A 24,544-nucleotide genomic window follows, 5' to 3' on the forward strand; every position below is an offset into this window, starting at 1 on the left:
TCCTAAGCAACTTTTATTGAAAATAATCAAGGCCAAAGTGGCATATTTCGGGGGCATCCTGCCCTTGGCCCCTACACTGCAAACTGGGGGGCGCTTAACACAACAGAAATCTATTCTTTCCCAGCTCTGGAGCGTAGAGGTCCAAAGTCAAGGTGTCAGTAGGGCTGTGCTCTCCAGAAAGCTCTATGGCGGGATCTCTGGCACGATCCTCTCCCAGCTTCCGGGGGCTGGTGACACTCCTCATTGTCTCTTGGCTTGTACAGCACATGGCTGGGGTCCCTGCCTGACATCACCTGGCCTTCTCCTCTCTGTGTGTCCCTGTGTCCTCTCGTCTTATAAGGACACCTGTCACTGGATTTAGGGCCAACCCTAAATCCAGGACAATTTCATCCCAATTACATCTGAAAAGACCCCCCCCCCTTTATTTTTACAAGGTTCTTTGGGAATATGGGGCAGGAACATTTAAAAAACAAATTTTTTTTTTTAATGTTTGTTTTTGAGAGAGATAGTGTGAGTAGGGGAGGGGTAGAGAGAGAGGGAGACACAGGCTCTGAAGCAGGCTCCAGGCTCCGAGCTGTCAGCCCAGAGCCAGACATGGGGCTCGAACCCACGAGCTGTGAGATCGTGACCTGAGCCGAAGTCCGACGCTTAACCGACTGAGCCACCCAGGCGCCCCAAGACCCTATTTTCAAGTAAGATTGCATTCTGAGGTTCCAGGTGGACATGAAGTTTTAGGGGACACTATTCAACCCACTTCAGCCTCCTTACTCCTTTTTAGTTTTTTGATGTCATTTTAATAAGCGTGGCGATTTGTATTCCCTGCTCACAGCACATATGGGTGATGGAGTGAGTGGTGCGGATGGTCACGGGCAGTCCCTTGACAGAGATGAAGGTCACAGGCATCCCGAAAGCCGAATCAGCACTGCCTGAGCCCAGGCGCCTGGGCACACGCAGCGTGTGAGGGCTCGCAGCTCTGCGCAGAAAGCTGACCCGATTCTTAAAGAAGAGAGAAGCTTCTTTTCCACGTCCTCTGCTTCGGAAGACAGGGCAACGTGCCTCGCGTTTTAGAATAGCTGTGGTCCGAAATGAGGCAAATTGGACCCAGAGACGTGACATTTCAGTCTTCTGGGAAACCCACTCCTGAGGAACCCACTCCCGTTCCCCATCTGGACGGGAGAAACAGCGGAGCCTGCCCGACAGAGAAAAGGTTATAAATTATAAATGTTCAAAAAAAAAAAAAAAAAAAAAAAAAGCGTGCCACAGCCCGAAGTCCTGGGTCAGCTCAGAGCCTGTGGCCCAGCCGTGTGCGCTAATGTCCCTCGCTGCCACCACCCAAGCCCAGCCCAGCTGCAGAACGGAGACACGGCGGACGGAAAAGCCCCATTAGGTCATCGTCAAGCTGCCTGCGATGCCGCTCGGCCTTGCCCCGTGCTGTCTCCAGCACACTCCAGGGATCCTGTGAATTTTAGACACTCTCTCGGGGACCCTGGCTCCGCAGAGCGTGGAATGAATTGCACTCATCCATCTGTGGGCTTTTAAAAAATTCAAGAATTAATTCAAGCGTCTGGTGGGGTTATTGTTATTAGAATTTGGCCCTTCTGTGGTTCTTTACTTTGGCAAAGTGCTTTTATGATCATTTACCAGCTAAATAATTCAATACGAGTTATTGCCCCACGCCGGGAACCTGGCGCGGGGCTCGTGCTGGTGGTATTGGAAGCCCTCGGGACAAAGCAGGGGAAGAGCCGGAGGAGCTTTCGTGGCCCGGGGAGTGGACGCCCCAGGCCGTGCGCGGTGCCTTGACCTCCCCGTGCCCTCCGTTACTCGGACTCTGATTCATCTCGGTCACACTTTTCAGGATGACTGGCCAATGAGACGGGGACTTCTAAACTGGGGGAGGTTAAGTTATCATTCTAGCCCAAGCCCCTCATTTTGTAGGAGGGGAAACTGAGGCCCGGGAAGGCCCTCGCCCTGCCCAAGTCCACACCGCTAGAGCGACTCGTTGCCGGTGATTAAGGGAGTGACAGTGGCTCACGAACGCAGGCCCTGGGGGTACCATTCAGGGGTATCTTCCTCCCCCTGTTTTGGGGCCTACGTGGAACCTGGATCTGAGGCGTAGTCAGGTCCTCCGGTCTGACTCCCAGCATGGGGAGTCCCAGTCTGGTCCCAGCGTGGGGCTGGGCTTGGGGCAGGCGGAGGCGTGGCATTTTTGTCGAGAGTCCACGCCTAAGCCCTTGAAGTGTCTGCTTTTCTCCCTTCTTCTGGTGATGTGTCTTCCAAACATCTTCTTTTTAAGTATTTTTAAAAATTTTTAATTCATTAAGAGAGAGCACACACGCACAAGCAGGGGAGGGGCAGAGAGAGAGAGAGAGAGAGAGAGAGAATCCCAAGCAGGCTCTGGGCTGCAGCGCCGAGCCCGACGTGGGGCTCGATCTCACGAACTGTGAGACCGTGACCTGAGCCGAAATCAAGAGTCGGAGGCTTAACCCACTGAGCCGCGCAGGTGCCCCCGCCTCCCCGAGCATCGTCTTGAGGACCATGTGTCACCTCCGCCTCCGCGGCCTCGTCCGAAAGACGAAGAACAGAACCTCACAGGTGCTTTGAGGACGTCGAGCGCCGGCACCTGGGGCGCACCTGACTGCTCACTGCACGCGAGCTCTTATTCACGCGGTCATTTCCACCGGTCACGATGGCTCCTCAAGACGGTGGCAAAAGGGATCCCCTGAGGCGGTTTTATGTCAAGGGAATTGTTGGCCAAGGGGTGTCACCCTGTGGGTCATTAAGACTATATAGACCGAACGACACACAAAAATTCCCCAAATTCAAAACAATAACATAGTGAGTCACCAGCTGACTGTGAGCCCCACACTATTTGCTCAGGTTCTCCAAGGACAAAGAAGCAACAATTTCGTTCATTTTTTAACCATTTACTGAGTACTCAGCGTGTTAAGTGCTGGGGTCAGAATACGATGGTGAAACACCAAGGGCCACCAGGGAAGTGGACTTATGATTTTGTCTATACCTTATGTATTTAAAAAATTTTTTTATTACATTTATTTTTGAGAGGCAGAGAGAGACAGAGCGTGAGTGGGGGAGGGGCAGCGAGAGAGGGAGCCACAGAACCCGACGCGGGGCTCGGACTCATGATCTGTGAGATCATGACCTGAGCCGAAGGCGGACGCTTAACCGACTGAGCCACCCAGGCGCCCTTATACCTTACGTATTTTTATATAAGGGTTGGAGTTTTCCAGAAACGCGCGTCTGCAATCAGGTTGAATCCGGGAGGGGGCATGTCTCGGTGACGTCACGGGCAGACCTGCCTTTGGCCTGAATGAGACCATGAATTTTCTTACTATACCCTTGAACTTGGCTTTATGCACCTGACATTTAAATGTCTGAATCTGCTGCGAATGTGAAATGAGTGGATGCCTATGCCATTTAACGTACGCTCTCGGAGTATCTGCTATTCCCCAGACTCTGTTCTAGTCTCAGGGGAGGCAGAGATGAACCATTAAGCTGTTCTGCCAGGATTGGCTCACACTCCAGGAAAAGGTATAAATACCCAAACCCAGCAGGAAAGAAGCATAAAGAAGCTCCAGGGAAGCCTCAAGGAGGAGGTGACACTGGATCCGGGCTTTGAAGGATGAGTAGGAGTTTGCCAAATGGACAGGGGATGGGGACACATTCCACGCCGAGGAAACCACATTTGCCCAGGCTTGGAGGCAGGTGCTTTGGGAATGGGGAGGTTGGTGTGGCTGGAGTGTAAGGTTCAAGGAGAGACAGGGAGGAATGCCCAGGTGGACTGACTCTCCCCATCTGCAGAAACATCCAGAAGCCCCATTTCTCTCCCTCGTCCCTGTCAGCGTCCTGACCCACGGAGGATTAAGGAGCTGGGACAGAAAAACTTGAAACCCATCAGAAAGGAGGATGGGCACAGAATAGGCAAGTCCATAAAAAGTCATAAGGTCTTAAATTTCTCACCATCAAAATAACCGCACACACACAGAAAACGACGTACGATGATAGACGTGTTAACTAACCTCATTGTAGAAATAACTTCACCATCTACGTGCATATGGCCTCATCAGGTTGGACGCCTTAAACGTACACACTTCTATCCGTGTCAAGCTGGGAAAACTTTTTAAAAATACAGTGTCTTGTAATTGTCAGTAGGTTAAAGAAGGTAGATTAGCAGTTGCCGGGGAGGCTGGGGTGGGGGAGGGGAGAATGGGTAGCGACTGCTAATGGGGACAGGATTTCTTTTTGGGGTGATCCAGGTGTTCTGGAATTAGTGCTGATGGTTGCCCAACCTGGCACATACGAAAAACCCAAACGACGTGCGCCCTTCAAAACGGTGAAATTTGCGGTATGGGAATTACTTCGCCATCAGAGAAAAAGACATGTGGCCAAAGCATCTCAGGAATTCACTGCTCTGCTCTGCCGGGCACTCCGTGGCCTGGGACCCGGCATGTCCCTCCCTGAGCTACAGAGAGGCTCACCAGGACTTGGGGGGGGGGGGGTGTCTCCTCAGTCACTCGGAGCACTGATCCTGTGCCCACAGCAAGCATCCAGCCAGCACCTCATCTCTCCACATCAGCCACCAAGAATAGAGACCACAGGGATACTGAGTGGCCAGCAGCACTCAAAGCTGTAACAATAGCAGAAGCAGGTGCTGCTTTTTATAGCTCGTGTGATTCTTTTTAAAAAAAATTTTTTTTAATGTTTATTTATTTTTGAGAGAGAATGCGAGCGGGTTAGGGGCAGAGAAAGAAGGAGACACAGAATCGGAAGCAGGCTCCAGGCGGTCAGCACAGAGCCCGACGCGGGGCTCGAACTCACGAGCCGCGAGATCATGACCTGAGCCGAAGTCGGGCGCTCCACCGACCGAGCCACCCAGGCGCCTCGCTCATGTGATTCTTATAGCGTCACTGTGATGGAGGTATTATTGCTATCATCTTCGCCTTCTGGATGGGGAAACTGAGGCATAGAGAAGTTACGCAATTTGTTTAAAGTCACACAACAAGGAAGCAGGAAAGACTGGAAATCCGCCCCCCGCCCCCCACGATCCAGTCTAGGGGCGTCACTGCGAGGCTTGAACTTGGAAGTGGTGGCAGCAGCAGGGGGCAGTCCTGCCCCCCCCCCCCCCCCCGGAGGGCAGATGGGGCAGGGGTTGCTGCCATTGTCCAAGAGGTGGCGGGTCTGTCTCCTGGGGCAGCCCTAAAGTATCCTACAAAGAGTCATTTAGAAAAAGCAAATACTGGCCAAAGACCTTGCAAGGGGGTCTAGGGTGGAGAGCAAGTCCTGTTGGTTTTACTGCGTATATGCTTCAAAACACCTTAACACCTGTCCACAAGCACCCTCGGCGGGCAGCTGTCCCCTGTTCTGTGACTCCGGCCTCTTCAAGCTAATCTCTTGCGGAGACCCCGCCCCTCCCAGAGGCCTAGGCGAACCCAACGGTGGCCCCCCCAGGATCCCCAGGACCTGTGAACGTGTCCTCCGGTAACCCAGTGAAGGATTTCGAGAGGATCACCTTATCTGGGGTCACCGAGTGGGCCGGAAATCCAATGACCGGGGCCGTCACGGGGGACACACGGAGGAGAGGAGGAGGCAGAGTGACCGCGGGGACAGACAGCGGACTGACGTGGACAAGCCTCGGAACGCCTGGGGCCCGGACGCTGGAAGCAGGAACGTTTGCCCCTGCAGCCTCAGCAGGGAGCGTGGCCCCGTTGACCCCTGGCCTCAGGACTTCTAGCCTCCGGCTCGGCCAGGCTACACATTTCTGTAGCTTTAAGGCCCGGTTTGTGGTAAGCTGTTGGGGCAGCTACAGGAAACACATTTTCTGGCACATTCTTTTCCTCCCCGTGCAAGAGCGCTGTCTGGCTCCCGGCTGATCACATACTTGATCCAGAGTCTCCCATGCCCTCCACCTAAGGACCTGCCGTTTCATTTCCCTCTTCCATCGGCTTCTGGTGGGTGGGCTGTGGGTTTGCGTGCCCGCATTCCCGGCATCCTTCAGGGCCAGGCCCAGTTCGGACCCTCCCCCCACCCCCCACTGAAACCGCCCAAGTCCCAGTGACCGGCCCCCCGTGAACACCCGGGACGGCACACAAAAGGGAGCAAGCGGCATCGGCTGTCCTCTGCTGTCTCTGTAGAACCGTGGGTCCTTCCTGTCCCCGTCCTCCTCAGCTGGCAGAGCCTTTGAGGGAAGGAGGGGTACACACGGGGTCCCGGGGGGCCTTCCCCGCAGCTGCCTGTGTGGGGTCCCAACCAGAGTGTGTGTGTGTGGCCTGTGCTGGCGTCTGTAAAGTGCTGGCACCTGAGATGGGATCAAAGCCACCCCCCCCCCCCCCCATGAGGCACACGTGGTCTCTCCTGACCGCTGAGTTGAGCCACACCAGGGACTGACCCAGCCCGGCACCTGAGCGGATTCTAACTCCCTTCCTCACCTGCTGCAGGGAGTGTCCAAGCGTCAGGGGGGAGGCTCCTGGGGTTCCACATAAGAAACCCGAACCCCACACAGACATGCGGTATCACTGCATCAGCCCTGTGGCTTCAGGGCCTTTGCCAGAAGGAGGCTGGCGGCCAGGCGCCAGCCCTGTGGCAGGGGCGGGGGCCTGGGACACCACCAGTCTTCCGCAGGCTGGCTGGGGGTAGTGTCTGCCCTGTGGTCAAAGACCCACTTGGACCCTGTTGGGGACCTGGGCCAGCGCAGGAATCTAACTACCTCCTGGGGTAAGAGGGGGTGGGGCCCTCCTGGGGATTTGGAAGTGGGGTTCCTAGCCTGGGCTGTTCCCGCTGTCTCCGTGCATTCCCTGCGGTTCTGGGGCGGGGGGGGGGAGGGGAGGCAGGTTCCAGTGGTTCTCCGTTGGCTGATGCAAAAGGCCCGGCCTCAGCCTTCGGCCGCGCGACTGGGGTGTGACAGAAGGACTTTGGGGACACCGACGCTCGGCCCCAAGCAGACAGGTGCCTGGAAGGTACCGATTCCCCAGCCGCCGCCCGCCTCCAGCTGCTGGTCTTGCCGCCGCACCTCGCGCGGTGGCTCGTCTGGGGAGGCCCGCAGCCAGGGCTGGCTCCAGGTCTGCAAAGTGACGCCCTAGTCCGGGCAGCTGCGACAGCGGCCGAACCCCCCCCCCCCTCTCCGCCCCCTTCATTCCCGAGCGCCCTCCTCTGCGACCCGGACGCTCCGGGCTGCGGCTGCAGGGAAGGGACCCCCCACTTTCTCTTCCGAGGGGACCCGAGAAACCGTTCCCTGTCTCTCCGACGCGGCGCGGCGCGCGAAGCGCTCTCCCTGCCCCGCGCACCTAGCCCTCCGGCTCCGCCGGGGCGTCCTCCCAGCCCGGGCGCCGTCCCCAGCTCCGGAGGGCGCTCCCCGCACGGCCCGGCCCCGCTCCGTTCCCACCCGCGCCTCCTGGCCGCGGGGACGCCCCCTGCCCCCTCCCCGCTCCCGGGTGCCCGCCGCCGCGCACGGCCCCCGCCCCTCCCCCCACTTTGGGGGCTGCCCCCCCCCCCCTCCGCGCCTCCCAGCGCCGCGCGCGCCCCCGCCCGCGTTCCCAGGGCGCCCCCCGCCGCCGAGCGGCCGCGGGTCCCCGGGGAGCGCTCCTTTGTGCGGCCCCGCGCGCTGCGTCAGGGCGGAGTTGCCGCCGCCGCCGCCCGCGCACTCGCCGGCGCACGGGCGGCCCCGGGGGCGGCGGGAAGGGAGGCGGCGAGCGGGAGGAGGGAGCGGCCGCGAGCCCAATCGCTCGGCTCCCCCGCCCGGCCCCGCGCGGCGCCGCCTCCGCCATTGCTGCGCGCGGGAGCGGCCGACGCGGAGGCTCGCGGCGCGCTCGGAGCCAGACCTGCGAGCCGGCGTGGGTGAGTGCGGCCCGCGGGCCCGACCCTTCCGCCCCTTCCGCCCCTTCCGCCCAGGGCGGGGTCCGCGGCCGCCGGGCTCCCCGGCGGGTGGACGGGGACGGCGCGCGGGGGACGGGAGGGGTGGGAAGGCTCCGCGCGGGGCTCCGGGACGGGGCGCGCCCCCTCCCCGGCCGCGGTGCGCCCCTGCGCTCGGGTCCCGCGGGGGGAGGGGCCGGGAACCCCACCCCCCCCACCCCCAGCCCCGCCGGGTCGGCGTCCTCCCGACTCCTCCCCGGGGGCGGGCGAGCTCGCGGTGACTCCCGGCCGGCCCTCCCTCGCAGGCGCTAGCCTCGGGTCTCCCGGAACGATGGTGAAGTTGGGGAACAATTTCGCGGAGAAGGGCACCAAGCAGCCGCTGCTGGAGGATGGCTTCGACACCATCCCCCTGATGACGCCCCTCGATGTCAATCAGCTGCAGTTCCCGCCCCCGGACAAGGTGAGAGCCCCCCGGCGCCCCCGCGCCGCCGGGTGCGCACCCCCAAGTCTCGGGCGGCGGCCGCAACAAAAGAGACGCGCGGCGGTGCGCTGGCGACGCGAAGTGGGGGCGAGCCCGGGCGGAGGGAGGAAGCCCCCCGGGAGGACGACGTGCCCGCGCGGGATTCCGGATCTGGAGACGTGCTCCCCCCCGCCCCCAGCCTTGGGTGACAGCTCCGTCCTGACCGGGGAGCGCGGTGGGGGAAAGGTCCCTTCTTGATTTTCGTGGGCGTCTTGTCCGAGAGAGGTCCCTGGCGCCACAGCCCCGCCCCAGCCCTGCCTCAGGGTAGCAGGGGGCCGTGGGTCTGGGGTGAGTCTAGGGGCGCGGCTGCCCCGCGTGCCTCCCCAGGTGGCGCGGTGTCAGCCTGATTTGCCCCCTCGCGGTGGGGAGGCCCCTCTCTTTGGCCGGATGGACCCTCCTCAGGGGCTGAATTCCCGTCCGCATCCTCTCCGCCCGCCCCTCCCAGACTGGCTGTGGATGCTGCAAGGTGTCCCTTCTTACAGGGAGCCTCCCGCCTCTCTTTGTTCCTTTTGTGAAATCTTCGAGTCAGGGCTCTCTCTGCTCGCCCGGGTATTAGTGTGTGGTAGTGTAGCCGGGGACAATCAATCATTCCTCATCCTTTCCCCAAAGTGGGTTTTCTTTGCTGGATTTGAAGGGTCCCTTCTTTTCTTCAATACAGTATCCAATCAAATAGTTTCTGTACATCGAGGAGAATATTTTCAAGAGCTAACACTTAAAAAGGTAAACATACGATGTTTAAAAGTCTCCACAATTGTATTGTAAAGCTCAAACCTGAAACGGTAATAAACGGCATCCGTTCTGACCACCTTGCCGCTGGTTAAAAACCACCCTGGCCGCGACTGAGCTCATTCTATTCCCCAAAGTGCGTTTCCTCATATTGTCTCATTTAGCCCTGGTGAGGACGGTCTGACTCAGGTCTTTGTCTTTTATTCCCGCACGTTGGGGATTGCTGACCACCAGGCGGGGACCGGGAGGGGGGAATATCTGCAGCGGTGGGTCCTTCCTTTCTGGAAGATTCCTTTACTCCCATGTGGACTCTTTGACCTACTCAGCTCTCCGGAGTGGTTTCTGTCCCCCCCGACTTTATTGTCTGTGTTTTGGGTGGGGGGCAGGGGCAGGATCGTGGCTGGCAGCAGGTGTCTTGAGTTCAAGAGGATCAGCTCGTCGCACCTGTGCACCCAGGCCACGTGGGGCCGCTCTGGGGCACCGATGGTCCCGAGGAGCTTGGGGGAGGGGTGGGGCCGGGCTGCCTCAGCTGGGCGGGGGACTTGGACTTGCGGGCCAGCTCAGCCCGGCCCCACCGCCCCCACCTTCCCCTCCCAGCTCAGCCCAAGAGTGGTGGCAGCCTGTGCCAGGAACGCTGCGTCCTGAGGCAGCACCTCTGTCAGGTGACTCCCGCTGCTGAGCCTGAGCCTCCTCTTGGGCCCTCAGTCTGTTCCGTTCCAGAACCGTCTGGCACTCAGTTGACTTACACCAGGGAGGGGGATTTCAGGCAGGTGTGCAATCCATTGGCCGACCTGCTGTGCCGTCCAGAGGTGGCCCGGGTAGGTCTGAAAGAGAACGAGCCTCCCATCCCTGGGGGTGTTCAGACAAAGAGAGGGAGCTGGCAACGATGCTCCAGGGACAGGATTTCTAGCAGGAACCAATGATTAGGCTGGAAGATTTCAGAGGTCACGGATGAGTAGACTGACTCTCAAAGAGTTCACGAGATGTGCCCAAGGTCACGTGGCTGAAGGCCACACTCCTCCCGGATACAGAAGCTTCTGGCAGGGCCTCGTGCCCCGCCCTGCTCGGGACCAGACATCTGTCACTCTAGACCCCGCTTAACCTGCACAACAGCGCTGTGATGCTCACAGCCAGGGTTCAGGGGGGCGATGTCACCTGTCCCCTGTGGCATGGCTTATGGGGTCAGGGAACGCTGTCAGGGTTCCAAGTGGAATCTGTCCTGAGCATGTGTACTGAGTGCTGAGGTGCCCCAGTGACAGCAGTCACGTGGCAGCAACGTCGGGGCATCTCACCGGACGTCTGATGAACGCTCGTCAGGGGCCAGGCACTTGTCTGCGTGCTGGACGGGCTTACGTTTCTTTAACGAGCTGACGTTAGGAGGGAACTACCGTTGCCGCCCCTGTGGTACAGATGTGGAGATAGAGGGTCTTGTCCAAGGTCGCTTAGTGTGTCAGTGGAAGATGCAGAGGGATCCCGGCTGATAGAATACCGACCGGGCTCCCTCCTCCTCCTCACTGCAGCCCGGTCGGAGAGGCCTTGTTCCCGCTTGCGGGCCAGGACCCTGAGGTTCTGAGCGGTCAGGCACGTGCTCAAGGTCACACAGCCAGTCAGGTGCGGTTGGGACTTGAGGACAGTAGGGTGATGCGCAGACACTGCCTCGGAGCCGGCTGCCCCTCCCCACGTGGGCGCCCAGGCTGTCACTCCAGGCACGCTCTCCCTCTCAATGTCTGGAGAGCTGCGCGCACAGAAAGGAACAAAGAAGGAAGCAGGAGTGTGGCCCTTGGGTCACTTTTCGGTGGCGGCTGGCACGGGCCGCTTTCTCTCCCGATTCCTTCCTGGAGGCTGGCTCCAGGGTCCCGGCTCCCTCGGACAGCGTCGCCAGCTCCTGAGTCGCTGGGTCTTCCTAGGTCTGCCCCAGTGTCTCCCCCAAGCTGCGTGCCGCCCTCTCTGGGGGAGGAAGAGCGTGGGGGTCGCTGGCTCTCCGCAGTCCAGCGGCCACTTGTTGGCTTCCGGAAGTGGGGGACCAGGGACTGGAGACGTGTGAGCTCTTGACGCTTCCCTGCCCGGTGGGGACAGGAGAGGAAACCGTCCCGGCCGCAGGTGTGAGGAAGAGGGGGCCGGGAGCCTGAGGGAGGAGGCTGGAGGGCGGGCCGGGGCTCATCTGAAGCTGGGGGGCCACAGGGGAAGGGGGTGTACGGGTCAGGGTGGGGCCGGTTTCCTGGGTGCAAACGCCTCTCCCACTTCACAGGGGGCAGAGGGGAAGAAGAGGAGGGAGACCCTCTGGGGGCCGTTGCAGGGGCAGAAGAGGGAGAGGATGGTGGGGTGGAGACAGCCACGAGGTCGATTTCCTTGCGAGCTGGCTCCTGCTCCTTCCTGCTCCTGGAGGGAAACGTTTAATCCCCTCTTGCCTCACTTTACCCACGGCGTAGAGACCAAGGGAAACCAAGCGCTCTCTCCCGACCACTGGGCTTGCGATATGAGTGGAGTGAGCACCGTGTCAGGAGTCCACCCTGCCACCTATCGGCTTAACTCCTCTGCCCCCGAGTTATCATACTTCCCTCCTGGGGCTGCTATCAGGGTTATTAACGGGTAATTTCTTAGAAGGCCCCGGCACCGAGATTTCCAATAAATGGGGGCTGTCCTCATTCTTTTTGCCAAACACTTGGTGGCCAAACAGCGACTCGACTGCCCTCTTTGTGTCTGGATGCATCTGGCCGCACCCCTGACGCTCTGCTTCTCTGTTTCCCCGACAAGGTGGTGGTGAAAACCAAGACCCAGTACGAGCCCGATCGCAAGAAGGGCAAAGTGCGCCCTCCCAAGATAGCCGAGTTCACCGTCAGCATCACCGAGGGGGTCACCGAGAGGTTTAAGGTGAGTGGCCCCCGATGGGGACTACGCTGCCTTTGTGTCCAGGAGGGAACCGCCGAACTGACTCACGAAGTGACGGGGGTCGGGACAAGACACGGTTCATCTGGCTGACCCCCGCTGTGCAAAACCAGCCCTGTGGCTTTTAAGTTTTCTTCATTTCCTTGCTTTTCCAGAATGACCATACGTAACTTAGTGTTGTTGGGCTTTTTGGGTTTTTTTAGTGTTTACGTTTTTCAATTTTAACATACGACTTTTTAAAAAAAATTCCAGCATAACTAACACCGTGTTCTGTTAGTCGCGGGTATACGGGTGCAACGTAGCGGTTGAACAGCTCTGTCCGTTAATCGGTGCTCCTCAAGGTAAGTGCTCTCCACTCCCTTCCCCGACTTCACCACCCGCCACCGCCCCTCTGGCCGCCACCGGATCCTTCTCTATAGCCGTGAGTCCAAGGGGAAAACCCACCCCTAAACTTTCTTTTAGACAGCGGCCACCCACGTGGGGAAAATCACTTTCCAGACTTGAAGTCTTTACCTCCAAAGTTCCAGGGAGGAAGCAGACTAACAAAGATAAGGCGGCCTACTCCCCACGTGCAAGACCCGGTTCCGGGCCCCTTACTTGTGCCAGCCGAGCTCAGTGACCCTCCTCCCCAGAGGGCAGGTCTATAACCCATCTTGCAGGTGGGGAAGTTGAGGTCCGGGGCAGTCCCAGCTGTCTGGGGGTCAGCCTCCGTCCTTCACCGGCCCCGGCAGGGTGCGGAGGCACGGGGCTTGGTGGCCAGTGTGGTCTGTGCACGGGCCGTTGGAAGTGCTCACTCATGGAGGGGGGAGGCCTCTCTCTGGACGGTTCTCTAGGGGGGAAGAGCTTTTGGAAGGGGCGGGGTTCCAGCCAAGTGGGGGGCGGGGTGGAGCCTCCCCCACAGGCTGGGTGGTCTCTGAGGGTGGGAACAGCTGGGCTGCTTGAGGAGGAAGTTAAGACACTGATCTTCTGGGGACTTGTTCCTTGGGAAACAAGACGTGGTAAAATGGTGCCCGTCACTCAGATTCAAAGGGGTGATTTGAGAGACGCCACTGGGTGGCCCAGACCTTGCAGAGTGGCCGTGGCTGCCTCTCCGTTCACCCCGTGTGGCTGTGTGAGCAGTCTGCTCGTGTCTGGGTGCACAGATGCTCGCACACCCACACTCCCAGCAGTTCCCACAGCATCTCACGCACTGCGTGCGGTTCTAGCTCACGAAAGCCTGTGGGTCAGTCGCTAGGTGCGAGCGAAGCCCGCAGAGGTGAGGCGGCTCCGCGGGGTGACCTTGAATCCCTCCTTCCCATCGCTCCGGCCTGCCTCGTGGGCTGGAGGGACACCGTGCCGGGCCTGCCTGGCCCGCGGACCCGTCAGAGTCACGATCTGCTGGGTCCGCGGGGCGTTCGCCCGTGTTATTTGTCTGCCCCGAGAGGTGGGTACTTCTAGGAGAGCCCCCTTTCCGGCGGGAACGTTGAGGCCCAGAGAGGCCCACGTCTGTGGTTCCCGCTGGTGCCATAAGGACGGTACGTGGGCTGAGAAGCTCGTCCGGTGGCTCCCGGCTTGGCAGTGTATCTGTGGCTTTAAGCTCATGACCGGGACCGGGTTGGAGTGACTCAAGGTCGACGTCTTTTTCCACTCTGGCCAGCCGGCTTAGCAGGGGCCTCATCTGCGGCCACTCACGTGACCTGCGCGGTGCGTGCCCTGGGGATTTGCCGCCTGCCGGCCCAGGCAGAAATGACCTCAGTCTCAAGGTCATCATATCCATCATTCTGATGGCTGACACCACCTGGATATCTGGGTTTCTCATTCCGGATTTGACCTTTGCCCTTCTCAGCCTTGGCATTTTAGGTCCCCTCGGAGTGGGGTGCAGCGTGGCACCTGAACGGCTACCCATCGTCTGTTGTGGTCCATTGGGTGCAGGCTCTGTCCCCCAGCTCCGGTGCTTTCCCCACATGCTTACCTGCTGTGGGTCCCTCGGTTCCCTGTTTAAGGCACGGGTGACGCACATTGGCCACGAGGGCTTTGGGCAGCCACAGCCGAGCATCTGTGTGGTTACCTGGTGCCCGTTGCCCAGAACCCGAGGGCTCAGAAGATCTGAGCCCGTCCCTGTGGACTGGGCTGTGGTGGCAGGATCCTGTCTCACCTCTGCCTCCTCCTGCCGGGGGATGTCTGAGAAGGTGATGTATACAGCAGGCGCTCAGTAGAGCACTGCACTGCAGTGAGCCCGTCTCCCCGGTTTTCTGCATAAACAGCCCAGGCAAGTCCGTATGCTTAGCACCTGCCTCCTCCTTAGGGTTCACGACCACCCCGGAGGGGGCGGTGCTCGCCCGTTTCACAGATGAGGTTTTCGAGTCCCAGGTGGTCACCAGGGGGCTGGGGTCCTTCGGACTAGTCCGTGTCTCCGAGGCCAGTGCCTTTCCACCACACGGCCTGCTAGGCACACCTCCCCATGGGCTCCGCCTTCCAGCTCCTTCCAGTCCCGGCTCAGATACCAGCTCCGCCATGCAGCCTCCGGGGATTAACCTGGCCCTCCTGGGGTTCCCATTGCCAAACGTTAGGAGACAGTAGCAGCATCTAAACAGGGAGCCGGACTCCGGGTCAACAAGTTCCCTTCCTCGCTGGCAGCCTCGGGATGTGTGGTGGGCCATGTACCCGAGTGTTCTCCAGGGCGGGCATCGTTTTTCTCTGGTCTCTTCCTTTCGTGTCACGTTGTCCAGGCTCCCTTCCGCCCGGGGCCCTCCTCTGAGGGGCCGTTCTTGGGCCATGCTTCTCTAGGTGTGACCAGATGTCCTGGCGAGGTCCAGCAGTGTGGCCTCTCTCTGCCAGCAAGGATGACAGCCCCTCCTCTTTGGGGCTATATATAGGCACGGGAACAGCTTGATGAATCACTGGGTGACTAGCCATGCTGGGGGCCCCAGAGTGCATGGGGACTTGGGGAGATTTCCAGGGTTTTCCCGCCGGACCCTTGCTTGTTGAGTAAGGCAGCTCCCCACGGAGCCCTCTCTCTGGGCTGTATGTGGATGTAAGTGCTTTCCACGTGTCACCGGTTCCCTCCCGGCCAGGCAGATGACCCCCAAGGTCACGGTCAGGGGCAGAGTGCGGCCTGAACCGTGTGGCCTGGCCAGCTTGACCGGGAGGCCTGTGGGCCAGACGCTCACAGCTGAAGGACCTGGGTTCTGTGGGCACCTCGGGCTTGTGCCCCGACACCATTCTCAACAGGGAGGGAGAGTTAACCTGGTTCCCCACGCGTCTGCTGTGGGGTCTGCGCGTGAGGGGAGGCCCCCAGTGCACTGTTCCTCTAAGTGTGGTCTGGGGCCGCCTGCGGTAGAATCACCTGAAGTTTGATTCTAGCGGAGGGACCTGGACCCTGGGAATGTGCCTTGTGACCATGAGCTCTCCGGTGGCCCTTTGTGGCTGGAGGTGCGTTCTAGCACAAGGGCAGGGCAGGCTCAGGAGGGCCGGCACCTTTCTGAAGTGCTGATGGTGCTCACCGTTCTGGAATGTTCTCCCAGCCTTTTCTTGCCCAATTAGGTGTCTGGCGTCTCTGAGTGGAGCCCACAATAAGGCACGCTCCTCCTGCGACGCATCAGCTGGCCGAGGGTTGGGGAGCGTGGGGGGAAGAGGTTGACCCGGAGACGGATCTGTGATGGAAGGTTCGGCCTCCACCCTGGGCCATGCTGGGGGCTCCGTCACAGCTTTGCTTTGGACAGAACCTCTTCCTCATCCTTTCGGTGACTGGGCGGCTTCTGTGTGGCTCCCAGCCCAGCCACCGCCCCCGTTCTTTTCGTCTCCCTGTGTGAATTGCAGGAATGGAACTGCGTCTTTCAGCTGTTGGAGCAACAAGTAACTAACGTGTCCCCCTTCGTCTCTAATTTGTGCGGTTCGGGAGCGGGGAAGCCGGCTGCTTTGCGCCTCCTCTTTATATACCTTTGGACGGCATCCTTGAGACGAGATGTCTTTTTGGATGTTACTTTATGGTTATCACTCGGGGATGAATCTCTTGGCTCCCAGGTTGCTAGGCTGGTTGCTAGGTAACCGCTGATGGGGAGAGGGTTTTGTAAGACTCCGCCACGATGGGATTGCTGGATGAATCACCCAGCAGCGGGCCAAAAGCCTAGGCTTGTGAAGAGGTTAGTCAAGGAGGGAAGTGCTCGTTTAATTAATTGGAGGTGTATTTATGCGGAGAATAAACACAGGCTGAGATGGTTCTCAAATTAAGTAAACCTAAACATCTTTTCAGTCGCGTGTTCACCCACGCAGGGCGGGGTGTCAGGGTGCGGCTGGGGCTGCTTGCTTAACGCCCCCCTCCCGTCTTGGAAGATGGAGGGGCCGTAATTAGGCAGATTAAAGGAAGGCTCTGTCGGGGCTTTCCTGAGCCCTTTATGCTCTGTGGCTGCCGCGGTGGAGAGCTGTTGACATTTCTGAGACCCACACGCCTTCTCTTTGTGAGTTAAGGGTTTGGGTGAGCAACCTGCACCCCCTCCCCTGGGGCCGTGTTTCCTCTGGGGCTCCGTGAGATTCCAAGGTCAGCCTTGCACGTGAACGCCTTTCGTGGTCCGCGCAGAGCTGGGAGGATGTCCTAGGAGGAGAGACGGAGTTCGTCTGAGCCCCCTGTGTTGGCGGTGGATCCTACGGTGGGGGCATCCTTTTGCATCCCGTCACAAATGATTCTGTGGGTGGTTGGTCCCTTCTTCTCACCTCCTTAATGACCTTGAGCTTCCTGTGCACCCGGCTTGTTTTCCACGCTCTCCAGTGATCCCCCGGTGTGTTTGGAGACGCATTTGTTAAATATTTATGAACGGCAACACCATTTCCTTGGCGTTCGGCGGTGGGGGAGGTCTCCAAGCAGTGGCACTGGAGATCCCAGAATTGTTTGGACACCCCCGTAACCTTCAGCCGAGCGTCCCGCGGGACTCGGATGCCAGGTTCTGCGGTGGCAGAGCCCACGGTTTTCTGGCCCAGCTGTCGAGTGGGGGCTTCATCCAGAATCGGATAATAAGTGGTTTGAGTCATCTTGGAGAGGGGGTGTCTGTGTGTTCACTTTTTTGTCGGTTACCTAAAATATTTAGTGTTGCACATGCTTGAAGATGTCAGGATTCATCCTATTTTTCCAAGATTTTTTTTTTTTTTTTTTTTTTTACTGCATTACTCAGCAGAAAACACATTTCCTTTCCCCTCCCCCCTGAGGGGGGAGGGCAGAGGGAGCGGAGGAGGGAGAACCTAGCAGCCATCGACCCAGAGCCGACTCAGGCGCGGAGTTTTATGAGTGTCATTCCTTTTTGTGTTAGTAACAATCTTGAAGGTTGATCTCGCTGGCTTGACTTCGTAGGTGGGGAACGAAGGTCAGAGAGGTTAAGGAGCAGGCAGACGGGCAGCCAGCTAACCGGGGGTGGAAACAGGATTCAGACCCACATCCACCTGCCACCCCAAAGCCCACCAAGCTCTGTCTCCCACACCGGCAGCTGCACGGGACCTGCGGGCCGGCTCTCCCCCACTTTGGATGTCCCAGTCCCACCCCCCACTGAGCAGTGACCTCTCCCAGGGGCCCCCAGCAGGAGAGGAAGCCCCACCTGTAAAATGGGGGTGCTGCCCGTTCCCCACTGATCCTTAGAGAACTAGGGTGTGGACCAGGGTCTTGTAAGTTGAGTGGCTATATAACTTATGGCCCGGATTGGGACGCTTTTGAGAGTGACCGTGGACACTGTACACTGGGGATGCCAGGGCGGTAACCAGCAGCCGGGACTGTGCTAAGAATCCGGGGTACGTGGTCCCCTCCTTATAAAGTTTGCCCCGAGGCCCACATCTTGTTTGCCATCCATTGCTGGCTGTTCTTTCCAGAAAACATCCCTCAGCTCCGTCTTGCCTCTGGGGCTGGGCTGCCGGGACCCCTGCCCCAGCCTGTGTCTTGCCTGCCTCCTGTCTCTCTCCCTGGCCCATCTTTCCTTAGTGCGGTCAAATCTATGTAACATAAATTTTATACTTCAAAGTGTTCAGTTCAGTGACATGTGATCTGCATTGTTGCCCAGCCATCACCACTGTGTAGTTCCAGAACATTTCATCACCCCGATAGGAGACCCCTTGCCCATTAGCAGTCACCCCGTTTCCTCGCCCTGTCGGCCCTGGGCAGTCACCGATGTACATTCTGTCTCCGGATGTGCCTGTTCTGGACATTTCACATGGGTAGAACCATACAACACATGGCCCTCTGTGACTGGCCTCTGTCACCGGTGTGTTTTCACCGATCATCCCTGTCGTAGCAGATGGGTGCCTCATTTCTTTTTCTTTTCTTTTCTAATTTTTTTTAATGTTGATTTATTTTTTGAGAGAGAGAGAGAGCGCATGAGAGGCAGAGAGAGAGAGGATGGGAGGCACAGAATCCGAAGCAGGCTCCAGGTTCCGAGCTGTCGGCACAGAGCCCGACACAGGGCTCGAACCCACGAACCGTGAGATCATGACCTGAGCCAAAGTTGGGCACTTAACCGACTGAGCCACCCAGGCGCCCGCCTCATTCCTTTTTATGACTAATACTGGGTAGTATGGCTAGACTGTCTGATCTATCCCTTCATCCACGGATGGGCACTGGGGCCGTTTCCACCTCTTGGCTGGCGGGAACAGCGCCGCTGTGAACGTTCACATGCAACTTTTGTTTGAACACCTGTTTTCCGTTCTTCTGGGTTTGCACCCGGGAGTGGAGCTGCCGGTTCGCGCGGTGATCTTGTGTCTGACACACCGAGGAGCTGCTGTTTTCTCTGGCAGCTGCGCCGCCCCCCAGCCCCCCCAGCAACGTGTGCAAGGCTTCCGGTTTCTGCACATCCCGCCAGCACCTGTCACCCTCCGTCCCTTCAATTGTAGCCGTCCTAGCGGCTGCAAGGCAGTGTCTCACTGTGGTTTTGATCTGCATTTCCCGGGGGGCTGATGACGCTGAGTGCTTTTCCCCGTGCGCTGGCTGGCCGTTCGTGCATTTTGTCTGGAGAGGTGTCTGTTCAAGTCCTTTCCCATTTCGAACTGGGTTGCTTTTGTGCTGTTGAGTTGCATTCTGGACACCAGCTCCTCATCAGATCTGTCATTTGCAGATGTTTGCTACTATCTGTGGGTCGCCTTTTCATGTCTTTGCACAAAAACATAATCTGGCACAAAATTTAAACATTTTGAGGTACGATTTATTTTTTCTTTCGCTGCTTGTGCTTTCGGTGGTACATCTAAGACACCGTTGACCTCTCCCAGGGGCCCCCAGCAGGAGAGGTGTGCCACCTGCCAAGTCTGAGGTCATGAAGATTTACCTCTGTGTTTTCTTCCAAGAGTTTTATGGCTTTAGCTTTCACATTTAGGTCTTTATTCCATTTGGAGTTAATTTTTGTGGATGGTGTGGGGTAGGTGTCGAGCTTCGAGCTGCTTCTGTCTGTAGAAAGCCAGTTGTCCCAACACCATTTGTTGAAGAGACTGTTCTTGCTCCCTGAATGGGCATGGCGACTCGATTCAGAAACCAGTTGATCTTGATGTAGGGTTTAATTTCTAGACTCTCTGTGCCATCCCATTTATATGGTTATTCTTATGCCAGTACCGCACTGTCCTAATTACTGTAGCTTTGCAGTAAGCTTTGAAATTGGGGAAGATGAGTCCTCCCACTTACTCTCTGCTTTCAAGATTGCTTTCGGCTGTTTGGGATCCCTGTTTTTTTTTTTTTGCGTCTTCCCTGATTTCTTTTAGCAGTGTTTTTCCGTTTGCAGAGTTCAAGTCCTTTCCCTTTGGCCGCAGGCAGTAAACGACAGCAGGGCGAGTGCTGCCTGTGACCCTCACTGGTGCAGAGCACTGGTGTTTTTGTGTCACGCCGTAGCTGGTGCCTGGATCCCCTCCTTTCTTTGAAATCACAGTATTTCTCAGATCTTGCTTGATGTTAATAAAGAAACAAGTATATATGTATCATCAGTTTATATCTTTTGCGGTCTTCTGACAACAGTGTTTCAGCACGATGGGTTTTCCGTGCCGTCCCAGGTATGGTGTTGTGCGTATCTCGAGCATGATTCGGAGAGGGATCTGTAGCCTTTTCTGGCTCCCGGAGAGTCAGTGGCACAAACACAGCGGACACCCTGTGCTGGGCTGGCCCCTGGTCCCTTGAAGGCCACGGCCCAAGGCACGGTCTGGGCCCCCACGCGGCAAGTGCCGGTGGACACGGCCAGGAGTCCAGCTCCGGTAGAACAGCTGTGATTGCCTCCCACAGTCTCCTGCTCTGGAGCTTTTACTGACAGCTGCACAGAAGTGATACACATTTGGGGGTGATGTAGAATCTGCTTCCTCTCACTCACTCTCGCTCACACGCACGCACACATCGGTGGCGAATGTGTCCTTCAGCTAACTTGGAGCCTCCTAGTGTTGTGAGAAATGGTAACTTGTCACAAAGAGGCGGCTGCCTCCTGGAATTCTGCAAGTGCCCAGGAACCGTCTGGGTTCCTGCTTCTTGATGTGGCAGACAGGGACCTGTGTCACCTGGCTTGGGTCCCCTCCTGCAGGACATGTGATGCGCCGGCCACACTGGCCGAACGCACCGCGTCCGTTGATGCTCTGGGCTTTGGCACAGCCTTCTTCCTCTGCAAACACGCCTTCCACCCTTGCTGCCCTCATGAGCTCCTCCTCTGAGACCCAGACCCCCCGCCCCCACGTCTTCCCCAAGCACAGTAGGGATTCCCCTCCTTCTCCTGCCCCCCCCCCCCCCCCCCCCCCCCCCGAGTCGTGATGAGTTCACACCACGCAGCGGAGAGCAGGGCTGATGCGGTGGGGCCAAGGACAGGTCAAGGTAGCCACCTTCTTGAGAATGTCTACCAGCCACCTGGGATTCCGTTGATGGAAGAAGGCAGGGCCCTGGGGCCCTTTTTTGCCTTTGTAAGCCCCTTCATCCTTAGGAAAAGAAAACAGGACATTAGCATATGACTGTCTCGGTCTGAAGAATACAATCCAGGCTGGACCCATTATCATCATACAGTTCTTTTCTTCCTGGTTTTACAACAAAACTGAAAACCATTTTTGTGGGCCAGGGAAAGCATCCGTCGCCAGCACTGGGCCCCGGGGTGCCCGGCAGAGACGACGGCTCTGAAAGAACAGCCCTGCTTCTAAGGAAAGGTGCTTCTCCAGCGCGGGGGCTCCCTGCCCCCCACCCCTGCCCACAGCCCCGCCTGAACGCAGGCGACAGCAGGCGCCGTCCGTCTGGCAGCCCAGGCTCTCCAGGCCTCCAGGAGCCCGTGGGGGGCACAGCAGCCCCGGGGCCCCCCTCCTTCCTGTGTGTGATCGTTTGCTTCACAAAACCCAGACCGACTGGCACCTCTAGAGACGGAACTTGTGCCCCATTTGACGTGGGGATGCTCGGGGTTGGCTCCGTAAGTACTCGCTGAGAAGATGGGCCGCCGGCCAGCTGGGTCCAGTGACTCCCTGTCTCCCTCGGTGCGCGCTGGGGCCTTGCGCTCCAGGAGGCGAATGAGCTCCCGGGGGCGTCTGTCACAAAGTGCCACCACCTGGCTGGCTCAGGACAACACGCACGGATTCTCTTACGGCCCTGGGGGGTCAGAAGCCCTGAGTCAGGGCATCTGGGTGTTGGCAGGTGCTCCCGCTGGGGGGCTCCCGCTGGGGGGCTCTGTCTCCTGGGCTTTTGGAGCCACCAGAGCCACGGCCCCCACGCTTCTTGGCTCGTGGCCCCTTCTTCCACCTGGCCCGGCGTCCTCCAGTCCCTGCTCTGTCTCCTCTGCTCCATCCCGTAAGGACGCCGAGGACTTCGCTCGCGCCCACCCGGATATTCCAGGAGGTCTCCCCGTCTCTAGACCTTGATTCAGTCGCAGGGGCAGAGTCACTTTTTGTGTAGATGATGTGCACAGGTTCCAGGGGTTAGGACCTGGATGTCCTTGGGAGACAACACTCGGCTTACCCAGCCGGTGTGCCCTGAGCCTCAGCGTCCCCGAGGGTAAAAGGCAGCCCGTGGTGTTGCCTTCGGGAGCTGTCATGAGGAGTCCACGAGCCGTGGTTAACGGTCTGCTAGAGCACAGAGCGTGGTGGAAGTCTCTGGAGCTACCCTTAATACTGGTGCTTCGGCACAGGAGTGCCCAGGCTGGGTGGGGGGAGGGGAGCTCAGCAGCCCTCAGGCTCCAGGAATCCCTTGCAGAAGGGGTTCCTCCGTTTACCCCCTGTCCTCAGCTTAGATTGTGCACGGGAAGTGTCTGGGAAGTTTTAAATGCTACTGAGGCCTAGTCATTGCCCCCCCCCCCCCCCCCGCCCCACCATCTTCTGCTCTGGGTGGGGTCCTGGTGTTGGGATCCTCAGAGGCTCCTGTGATTCTAACACAGCCGTGGTTCCGCCCCTGTTTTTGTGCTCAGGCTGGGCCACTGCACGTGGCTGCTGCTTCGCTGCCTGCGTGTGTCCCTGGGCTCCTCGGACTACCTGGGGGTCTCGTTGGCTCGACTCGAAGGTGCTGCCTTTTCAGCGACCGGGCCTCCATCACACATCAAGGTGCCAGATGCGATGGTCTCTGAGCATCTTCCGTGTCCCGGTGCTGCAACACCGTGAGGGGATGGGCTTTGTGAAGCAAGGGCTCGCCCTGCCCACCCCTGACTGCCCAACTGGGGTCTCCTGGGCTCCCCACCGTAAACCCGGGGGCTGGGCTGGCATGGCCACTTCCCGGCGGAGAGGGGCCACGTGCCCTTTCCGGAGTCACGATGCGTGTGGGCCTGGCGGGCCTGGAACCCAGGGCTCTTGACGCGCGTTGGGCAGCGAGTGGCCAGTTTGTCTTCTAGTCAGACTATTCTGGAATTGGTTGAAAGGTGGGGCCGCTGGTGGCTGGGGGCTCCCCAGGATGCTTCTGGTCAGGGTGTGTCAACGTAGGAAACAGCCTAAAGGGTACTCCCGCGAAACGGCTCTAAGTAATTTCACACTTGTTTCTAGAATGTGCCTAGCTGTCTCACGGGAACAGGGAGGTTGGTGAGACTCTCCAAACTGGGACACAGTTTCGTTTCACTTGAAGCACAGAAACAGTAGATGCTGGGCTGTGCGGTGTCCATGCTTGTGCTGCTGGTGCTGGGAGACGCTGGGATGCTCCAGAGCCTTCCTGGAGGGGAGGCAGGGGCCCGGCCAGGGCTTCAAAGGGTGAGGAGGAGAGCAGGTGACCCAACCTGGCGTGCTGGGGAAGGGACAGGGATGGCAGCAGACAGAGAACACCTCAGGGGACGCGAGCCAGCCCTGGTCCCCCCCCCCCCCCCCCCAAACAGCTCCAGCCCTCGGGGCCGCCGTGGCAGGTTCACCGCTGGGGGCTTAGCCAGGAGACGGGGCGTGTCTCCGTTCCGAGGGTCAGAAGCCCAGATACGGGTGATCGGCGGGGACGTGCTCCCTCTGAAGGCTGGAGGGGAGTCCTTCCTTGCCTCTTCCCAGTTTCTGGTGGCTCCTGGCGGCCCTCGGCTTACAGACACGAACCTCCCACCCTCTGTCTTCTCGAGCTTCTCCCTGCGTGTAGGTCTCTGTGTCTTGTCTCCCCTTTCATAAGGACACTGTCAAATTGGGTTAGGCCCCACCCTAATGACCTCAACTTAATCACATCTGCAAAGACCCTATTTCCAAATAAGGCCACATTCAAAGGTAGCAGGGTGTAGAACTTCTATATTTTGGGGAGGGGAAGACACATTTTAACCCATAATGGGCCTAGCGCATGAAGCTGACATCTCTTCAGAGCCCTGATCCCTAGTCATTCTCCTGATAAACGTGTAAGAGCACGAGGCTTTGTTCCCCGCCTGCAGACATAAGATACGCAGGTGACCTGCTTAGGCACACAGCTGGCAGGTGGCAGAGCCAGGAGCCAATTCTGAGCCGGCTGGGGATCTTTCTGGAAAGGCCCGGGGCTCTCTCCTCAGGCCACGATAACCGCAGGGGTGCCCTATGCCAGGTGGTGAATAGGAAACCCACATTTCTCTTCGGACCATGGGGCACTTCCCAGGTTTGTGCAGACCCTGGGGCCCAGGAGAGGCTTGGAGTTTGCAGAGGTGTGGGGGAAAGAGTGGGGACAACCCGCAGGGGGAGGGCTTTGCTACACCAGGCGCTGCCTCCCGACTGTCCCTGGATTTCTCTGCCTCCCTCCTTTGAGTCCTCCGGGAACCGTCATGTTTGCTTTCCTTGGTTCTGTGGGCTCCTCGGTCATCAGGCCTGGGAATCCTGGTCGCAAGGCCCAGGCCGGGTTCCAGGAGGAGAGTGGTTCCCCACAGCCCCGCCGAGAGATGGGGCTTATTTTTAAACCTAAACAGATGGGGCGCCGTGAACCAAACACAGTCACGGCTTCCACATTCAAGGGATAGGTTAAAGACTGCCCTAGGACGTGAGATCGTGTGTGCGTGCATATGGATTTTAATTGAGAACTGTTGTACACACACCATTAATTTCAGGAGTGAGACACAGAGACTCCGTATTTTTACATGTCATGAAATGATCACCAAAATTGAGTCCAGGGAACACCATCACCACACAGCTACAGTTTGTGCATGCGATGAGAATTTTCAAGGTTTAATTTCTTAGCCACTTTCAAACATACAACACAGT

At 58.5% G+C, this 24,544-nt stretch overlaps 1 protein-coding gene across 1 annotated transcript in view; it reads left to right on the top strand.

Annotated features, from left to right (window-relative positions):
* Positions 1-7,633: 7,633 nt before the first annotated feature.
* Positions 7,634-24,544, top strand: part of NSG1 (neuronal vesicle trafficking associated 1) — a 30,744-nt gene continuing 13,833 nt past the window's right edge. Inside the window, exons 1-3 of the mRNA XM_053901695.1 lie at positions 7,634-7,848; positions 8,169-8,323; positions 11,864-11,980. Of these exons, the coding sequence (XP_053757670.1) occupies positions 8,195-8,323; positions 11,864-11,980 (246 nt within the window). The 5' untranslated portion in view covers positions 7,634-7,848; positions 8,169-8,194. The remainder of the gene's footprint in view (positions 7,849-8,168; positions 8,324-11,863; positions 11,981-24,544) is intronic.

This window comes from Panthera pardus, unplaced genomic scaffold, assembly GCF_024362965.1.
Source record: "Panthera pardus isolate Hobbes unplaced genomic scaffold, ASM2436296v1 HiC_scaffold_13, whole genome shotgun sequence".
Lineage (NCBI taxonomy): Eukaryota > Metazoa > Chordata > Mammalia > Carnivora > Felidae > Panthera > Panthera pardus.